Source organism: Rhagoletis pomonella, unplaced genomic scaffold, assembly GCF_013731165.1.
Source record: "Rhagoletis pomonella isolate Grant_MI unplaced genomic scaffold, Rhpom_1.0 Rhpom_scaffold_00001, whole genome shotgun sequence".
Classification (NCBI taxonomy): Eukaryota; Metazoa; Arthropoda; class Insecta; order Diptera; family Tephritidae; genus Rhagoletis; species Rhagoletis pomonella.
The window spans coordinates 2,849,323-2,858,276 of NW_023458555.1; the positions used below are offsets into that span (position 1 = coordinate 2,849,323).

Genomic DNA, 8,954 nt, shown 5'->3' on the forward strand with positions numbered 1-8,954 from the left:
TTAAAATCAAATTTTTAGAGATTTATCCAGCTCGAGAACGAACCTGAGCCCTATTGAGTTGTATTGTGCAGCCACAGATCTTTATTTACTTGTTTGCTTCGTTTATTTTACAGCTAATAATTAGCTGTAGGACTTAATTCGGATTAAATGCAGTTAATTTCCGAAATAATATCGAATCAATGAGTTAAGCTGAATCAACGCTGCCGTCTGTCTATACTTTAAGGCATAGTTAAATTTGCATTGCTTATAGCCTAGACAGATGGCAGAATTAATCCGGTTTAATGAGCTAATTCATAATCTCGATTAAGTGATAGATACAACTTTCAAAATTAATGCGGGCCAGGGGAGATTTCGATGGCAATCTGCGAAAAAAGAGGTTCATAAGCAAATTTGGAGGCCGGCGTACATATATATGTACATATGTAGCCAAGTGCTATTAAGGTATTGATACTGAATTAAACCAACTCAATAGGACCCAGGTTCGATGTCATATGCAGAAAAAATTCAAAATTATGGAAAAAGCTTTTTAGTTGCATTTTATTAAATTTAGTATTTAATTCTAACGACCGTAATTGACCGTGACTCGTTCACTATGCAATACTGCCATCTATCAGGCTACAATTTTAATCGCATCCATTGCGTCGTTAACTCATTTAACGTTGCCGTCTGTTTGTGTTTGTTTTACACGCAAAACTCATTGAACTGCTTCACTATGTGGCAACTATCCAAGTCGAGTCAAGTAAAGCTTAGTATGCATAACTAGGCTTTTACTGTAGACTTTTTTGTTATAAATCTTTAAAATACTTTTTTTTGGAGAGATATGAGATGAATAAAAAAAACTTTTTCGAAATTGTTTTAACCCTGCCATGCTCATGTACATAAATATGTATGATTGATTCTTCCAGCCACAACAAGTACTTTGTATTTGTTATTTTCATTTTGACACGGAAGCACGGACTTAATATTAAATTCAAAATTATTGAAATAATTCGTAGATTTTGTCAAAATATTTTCTGTTATCTAATTTGCGGTTTTTCTCGATTTGTTTTTTGTATCCCTTATCTGTTTACAGGCACTGCAGAAAAGTGCTCCCAAACTGATACTCACAGAGATTACACGCATCTAAATAGCGCCCAAACCATTCACCTCCGCATAGAACCCCATGCACAATACGGTACAATGTCCTGCATCAACTGTCCATCCAATTATCGTGTAGTTATGGAGACCAATGGGCCGACTATTACCGAGCAGCCACCACCAGCAGCGGTGCAGCCATTACCTCCCGTACAATGTTCATGTCAGCGTATTTTTCAACAGCAACAACAGCATCCCCACCATCCACTGCAACAGCAACAGCAACAGCAACAGCAACAGCAACAGCAACAGCAACAGCAACAACATCAACAGCGGAAGCCGCAACCACAAACAAGACAGCAGCAATCGCTGCTATACCAGCAACAACAACAACAACAACAACAACGCCCAGAACAGCCTTTAGAACAGTTGGTAACATGCTTCCATCACCAGCCAGCAGAGCAGTCGTCAGCCAATAGCAGATCCAGCCCACAAGACTCTCAAAATTCCCAAGCTTCCACTGCCACCTCAGCTGGAGCATTTTGTAAAAGTTACTACCCACGATCTACATCTGAATCCGGTGGCCAGTTAAGCTGTAGGTGTCCATTCGAAATCTCCATATCATCGGCGCATCCCCCGGCTAGACCGTCCTATGCAATACGTCTGCCTAGTGGCATGGCGCCTGCGGGTAGTCCCGGCAGAAATTCGACAAGTGATGACGAGTTCTATTCTCTTAGTTCAGCGTCATCTGAACGGGATGATTGCATGCCACCGTCGGCAGGCAAAGGGAATGGACAGAATAAAAAAGAAATAACCACAAAGAGAGAATTTATGGACTGCGAATTCACTTCGCCCGGGAAAGAGAAAAAGCCAAAGTCGAATAAAAACCCGCCACGAAATGTGGCTATACTTCAATTACTACGCGAAGTAGTTCAATTAATCAATCAGTCGGACGAGAATGGCAGAGCACATGGTTGCGATGTGGCACCGACAAAAATGCATAGTATCGGTGCGCTTGGCTCGGAGCAGCCAGTGGCGGATAATGGCCCTTTCAGTTCCGGCTTCAAAATAACATTCACGCCGAGTCGCAAAGCCACCAGTCCTAATGCATCATGCGCACCTTCGGAAATGTCCGAGCCGCAGCCTCTAGGTCAGCCCATAAACATACCACTGCAGTTGCCATGCAATCTTATCATCACCCCAAACTTGCTGACGTGCGCGCCTTGCCCGCATGTCCCCGCTTGTGCGACCAAAACGCCACAGCAGATGCAGATTGCGCCGACACGAGAAGTGGGCACAAAGTGCTCAACGAAACAGCAAATTCGGGAAGCAACCGCTGAGGATTTTTGCAGCTTGAAGGGATTGCCTAGCAGCTGTATTGGAGATCTCGAATTGATCGAGGAGATAGCAGCGCTGGCGTTGACAGCCGAACCTAAACAATGCACAGAATCATCTAGATCAGAATCCAATGACGTGGCATCTAGAAAGGTTTCTCCCGAAGAATGCATCTGCAATCAGCCTTACATTTGTCCGGTGCATGGCTTTTACATGCCAGTGGTCGCACAAGGCGAAACTTCAGTGACATGTGACTGTTCGCAGCCCATCGACGAGGAAGAAGAATGCAATGGCATGTATGGAGAGAACACCGACATCGTAACGGAACCGAGCCAATCGCAAACACATGTCTCGTCAGCTCAATCGGCAACAACCAATGCAACGAAGAAGAGTGATGGTAGAGAATGCAGCTGCTGCCATTGCCAGGCAATGCGTGACAAACAAAATTGCCTGACCATTGCGACAACGGATCAGGCGCAGGACCAGTACAATTGCAGAGAATTGGTAAGTGATACGATTTCGATTGGAAAAGGTCTGTGATATGTATTTGGCGCTGAGTTTCTCATTTCGACAGAAATTCTTTATCGATTCTATAATAATGGACCTGGATGCGATGGATAAGGCGCGGCGTAAAAAACAAATCGAACAGGTAAGGACTCGAGAAGTGTTATTATGAATTTATTTTAAGGAAATATGCCGTACGTACATGTTTACGTGTGTGTTTAACACGGGGGCCTTCATCATGGACAACTACTCTACAATTCTTAAAGTTTTTAGACAAAAATAAAATATATAAAGATATGTACATAGGCTTCTAGGAAACGGCTCTAAGAATTATGATGAGATTTTGTATTCTGATAATGCTTTGCATTTTAAGATTATTTAATAATATTTAATGATTTCTTTATTATTGAATCGTGAATATACCTTTTACGCCTTGCCTTTTTGCTTCGCTGGTTTCTTTCTAATAATTCTCTGTCATTCCGCCATTTCCAGTTATTCGTTTACTTAAAAATTGACTTTTTGTCACTACAACATCTCTAATATATCGAAAACTCACTGAGTGCATACAAAGCAGGGATGGAAATGACATTTAATTTGAGAATAAATTTTTATCTAAAAACAAGAAAAAGGTAACTACGATAAATCGAAAATAGGTAAAGTCGATTCAAAACAAAGCTCACCTACAAAGGGATATTTTTGAAAAATGCCAAAACTGTCATATTTCTCAAAATTAAAATTCGTAACAATTTTATAATCTTTTGTGAAACTGGGCATGGCACCGCCCACTTATAATAAAACGTGTCTATTTCATCTCGCATTTCTTTTTGTGATCATCCATCGCGAACAAGTAATTTTTAAGCAAAAAACAAAACCGACTTTAATTCCCACATATAAACTTAAGATTATCGTTAATTTCTTCAAGATCGAATGTTCGGATCTAAACCAAAATAGTATGGGATCACCGTTGAGGTACCAACTTTTCCTTAAAAAGAAGAATTATAGAAGTCGGTTGACGTGGTCCCAAATTATGCGGTAACCATACATACAAAAAAAATGAAATAAAAAAATATTCCGACGAACTGATAACCTCCTCCTTTTTTGGACGTCGGTTAATAAAGTAGGTAAATAGAATTCTATAAAATTACATTTTTTTCATCGGAAGGGTAGTGTCTCAGAGGTGGTCCCATACTAATCTGGTTAAGATCCGATCAGTGGATCATGAGATATATATATATATATATTTTTTTTTTATATGAGAGTTGAAGTCGGTTTTTTTTTGCTAAAAATTACTTGTTTTTAACCGACTTCCAAAAAAGGAGGAGGTTATCAGTTCGTCGGAATATTTTTTTATCTTATTTTTATTTTTATTTTTATTTTTATTTTTATTTTTTTTTTATATATGTTACCGCATAACTTTGGACCACGTCAACCGATTTCGATAATTCTTTTTGCATCGGAAATATAGAATCTCAGAAGTGGTCCCATACTAATCTGGTTAAGATCCAATCAGTGGATCATGAGATATATATAAATATATTTTTTTTTTAAATGAGAGTTGAAGTCGGTTTTTTTTGCTGAAAATTACTTTGTTATGAATAAGGCCATTAGAATATAGTTTTGAAATAAGAAATTATTTAAAATAACAAAGCCGTTTTTGAATAGGCAGTAAGTTTCCTAGCATTCCACCAACCTGGTTTGGTGACTTTAAATAATAAATATATTTATTTAAAAAAAGTCATAATCCTGCGAAAATTGAGTAATTTCGAAAGCAGAAGTTTTAGTCGCCGTAAATATTAGTGTAGGCTTTTTACACTATTAAAATAAAACTTAAGCTAACAAACAGCAAATACTATTTTCACCTTACAAATTCCAGAACACCACGCCAACGCGCGCCTCGGTCTGTTCACGTCAAAGCTTCCCCGTTACCATCACAGAGGTTAGCGAACTGGGAGCCTCATCACTATATGTAAAGTGGGTTATCCACGACTGCTGCGGCATTGGTGGCTACGAGGTACGTGCGATTAATTATGTACATATGTATGCTTCCACACTCACTCCTCATCGGCTCGTTTTTGTTTTTCCGTCCACACAGATCTACGTGGATGGCTATTTGACGAATCGTTATTTCAACTGCAATCATGAGGCGGCTGTAGTGTGCGATGTGGATGTGACAAGGTCACATAAAGTCGTATTGGTTGCGCAAACGAAACAAACCGACTGCAGTTGCGGCGACAGCATGGAAAACAAGGGCAAGGAGCTAATGCGTAAAAGCGATGCTGACAAAATGGATAGATCGACTGCTGCGCCACCTTGGTCGCTGTGGACTCCCAGCATTTATTTGTATGATCCATGCGACAGAAAGGATGGACCATCCATCCATTGTGGAACAGTATGACTCCGTAGTGAGACCAAACCGCCTGCTGCTCCCCCATTGATTTTGGCTGTCCGTGTGTGGGCGCACTTTTTTTTAATACAAACTTACTTACATACATATGTACAGACTTTGCTGAATGTGGGCTGTGTGGAACTATCACAATGGCGTTTGGCAAGGATGCAACATTATATTACCAGAAAATGGGTTATCTCACGCTTGACTAAAATACTAAAGAAAACAAAAAGAAAAACACATAAAATCTTGGGGAAGAACTTAAAAATTAAGCTTTCAGTTAGATTTTAACGAAAGCAAAAATTAACATAAAATGCTAGTCAGTGAAAATTAAAAGTTAAATCTAAAATATCATAAATCCACCATTGGGCCAAAATTAATTTTTGCTATGAAAATTACCGATGAGAAGAGAGGATGTATGCAAAAAAAAAACACAAAAAAATTAACAGAAACCTCAATGAGCAAGGCAATGGACCAAAGGAGTTCGAATATGAGTACTTGTTCGTTTTAAAAATTACCAACAACAAAAATATTACAAAATATCTAAAATCCAACAAAAAAAAAACTTGTGCAGTTGAACTGTATGTAAAAATTAGAGTTTTCACGTTGTTCAAATTTGTTATTGGATACATACCGTAACCTGGAAGGGTTTCTATTGAAGAACCGCTTGAAATCACCACTGTCCGTAACTGTTAAAATACTTGGGACGCTTGTTTTCAATAACAAATTTGAAGCAACCGAATGAAGTTGAAATAGTTTTACGAACTAGCCGATAGTCCTTTGATTATCCGATTTGTAAAAAAAACAGCAGCATTGCTTGCATTGTTGATACATATTGCATTTGGCTGGCATATTCTCTGCTTATATGGGTATATGTACATATATGTGTACATACATATGTGTGTACAAATATGGCAAATTAAAAATAAATATGCAACAGCAGATGAGCGTCCGAAAATGTGTAGTGTATGTGTACGTTTTAATAAATAAAATTTTAATGTTAATTGAAAGTAAAAAAAGTGCCTTAAAAATTAATTTAAACACATTTGTAGAAAGGAAAATAATTAAGCAAAATAATATGCAATGACGCCAGGAGCAATGAGCAATTAGTTTAGTACATACATACATATATTTCATTTACTTTTAATTTATACATATTTTTTATTTAAGGTAAATTGCATTCACACATCAACCCACAAATCGAATATCACAAATCTTAATTTGACTTATTGAGTTTTAATGCGAATAACTGTAGATTTTTTTTATTTATAAATCTGTGTATATTTAAGTTTTTTACATTATTTTATTTTGTATAATTCATTTTGTAATCACTCGCTACATGGATAGTTACAGGGCTACAGGGTGACCATTTTTTACCCTTATCAAATAATGCGCTCCGTCCTCGCTCGCTCGCTCTCTCTTCTGTTGTAAATAAAATACTCTTTCAAACGCCTTTTCATGTGGGCTCGAAAAACTTCATATGTATATCTAAAGATGCTTTTATCAAAAACTCGTTGTGCTAAAAAAATTGTTTACGAAAATTTGTTTTGCCTTTACATTTACATTTATTTTATATGCTAATGCATTTGGTATTTCTCAACATGCCTAAATGACATACATATGTATTGTAAATGCAACTTATTGCCTTACGTAGATGTAAATGGATTTACATATATAAATACCTATAAACTTGAAAAATATAAACAAAAAAAAAAAACTTTTATTATGTAGTAAAAAGTAAAACCATTCAACACACATGTAGAAACTCCCATATTTTTTAAAAGAAAATTGTATAGCGTATGTTTTTGCATGTTATCAGTACATACACGTATACACGTTTTTACCATTTATATTAAAAGAGAAGATAAAAATATATATATAAAAAAAAAGTTTTAATTTTGTCAAAAAAAGAAATAACCAAAAAAATCACAAATTTTTTCAATAAATTCATAATTTCCTTAAATAAAGAGATTTTGTTTCAATTCAGAGCTAGCAAGAAATAAATATGTGTAGCTGCCAAGTACGAAAAGGAGAATGAAAGAAAGAATAATGGATACCATTAACGGCAGACTAGATCCGATCAAAATTGTAACCTGGCAGATGGCATTATTACGGACTAAGTGGGCCGAGAGTGGTGCGATCGAGTCACACTCCCGAAAAAATTTTATTTCTTTTTGTTTTTCTATTATTTTTTTTTTAGTGAGCTTTTAAAGCTGTATTCTATGTACATATCGGCGGCTGAGTGGAATATTAGGGTTGCCAACCGTACTGCAATATAGTATACACCCAGAAAAAAGCCAACTAAAAATATTTCTCTCAACACATGATTTGATAACTATAACTAAACAATGTAACAATGTAACCAAATTATGTGATGAAGCAACCGACTTTTTTCTGGGTGAAGTATTATTGCCTTTTCAAAAGCGAAGCAAAATACATGGACTTTATTGCGCTTTCAAAAAAATATTGACAAAATCCATTTTCCACTTTTCCACGGCTGAGTGGAAGATCGACCTATCTGGCCAACCAGTACGAAAATGCCCTATCTCAGAAAACTTTTCAAGAAGTAGGGCGCTACTGCAGAATTTGATTGAAAAACACCCTATCTTACAATTTGGTTGAAGAACGCCCAATCTCAGCTCAACCAATATGTGGAGCATGAAAGTGCACTGTTGCACACTCTTGGCAAGGTGTGTTCGTCATTTGATCTCAGTACCAACGATATTCTCGGTGGTAGTCCTTGGCGTCTTTGCAAAACAGATATATGCCTCAATAGGTGAATATTCTTTCTCTACTGCCGGGCGATACTTTGTCCTGTCCTCCATATCCTCTTTTGCCTCATTCTGAAATTGATCGCCTAATCGAATGCCACGTTTGTCTTCAAATGCCTCAGAGAGATCTGCCATAATTTTCCATTAACTGAAAGTAGTACTCTATGTCATTTTATACAAAACTAAGGTTATTAAAAGTGGCGGCGATTGCTTGTATGTAAGCATGTGTGTTGATTTACTTATCAAAATCGGGTGAATTATGGATTTGTCGGGCCTGAATCCACATTGACAAGGGTCAATCGGTTTGTTCTTGAAAAGCTAAATGGGATTTTTATGAACTTTTCTTTTTCTTTTTATTTGGCGCTGTAATCGCCTAAGCGATTTTGGCCGACTTCAACAAAGCCAGCCAGACGTTTCTTTTCTGTTCCAACTGACGCCAGCTGGAAATGCCAAGTGAAGCTAAGTCCTCCACTTGTTTTTACCATGAACTTTTTATTTGCTTAAAAATGCGAACAAAACGTAAACACCCTTCCATTGGAACAAAGAGTTCACGACGTCTTAAGTATCAAAGAATACACATTTCCGAAACTTTAAAGCAAACTTTTTTGTTAAGTTTTGGTATACGCGCAATAAGTTAAGTGATTTGTTTTGATTTACCAGGTCTAGCTACTTCTATATTGAAGAAGATTCTAAAAGAATAGACAGTACAAAAAATTTACGTTTTTATAATAAAATTTGAATTTTTTATTTGACACCAATATGTGGAACATAAAAATGCCTTAAAAAAGTTATCTTATTAATTACAAATATTAAACTATCTCTTATAAACTTACATAAATACGTTTTGTAATCTGTTTAAATTACCAGTAAAAAAGTAATTAAAA

The 8,954-nt window shown here is 36.6% G+C and overlaps 2 protein-coding genes across 3 annotated transcripts in view; both read left to right on the plus strand.

The window, feature by feature from the left end:
- LOC118736345 (restin homolog) overlaps window positions 1–1,159 on the plus strand; it is a 184,007-nt gene extending 182,848 nt beyond the window's left edge. The window contains exon 13 of the mRNA XM_036466455.1: window positions 1,073–1,159. Coding sequence (XP_036322348.1) covers window positions 1,073–1,126 — 54 coding nt within the window. The 3' untranslated portion in view covers window positions 1,127–1,159. The remainder of the gene's footprint in view (window positions 1–1,072) is intronic.
- On the plus strand, window positions 1,083–6,821 carry LOC118736365. Of its 2 annotated transcripts, XM_036466463.1 has the most exons (4): window positions 1,083–2,913; window positions 2,984–3,058; window positions 4,787–4,924; window positions 5,006–6,821. In XM_036466463.1, exons 1-4 carry the CDS (start codon window positions 1,180–1,182, stop codon window positions 5,306–5,308), a joined length of 2,250 nt encoding a protein of 749 aa, XP_036322356.1. In that variant the 5' UTR covers window positions 1,083–1,179; the 3' UTR covers window positions 5,309–6,821. The 2 variants fall into 2 exon arrangements, with proteins under 2 accessions (XP_036322356.1, XP_036322364.1); XM_036466471.1 differs by lacking the exons at window positions 4,787–4,924; window positions 5,006–6,821 and adding an exon at window positions 3,406–3,601 and having other exon boundaries at window positions 1,159–2,913.
- The last annotated feature ends 2,133 nt before the right edge of the window (window positions 6,822–8,954 follow it).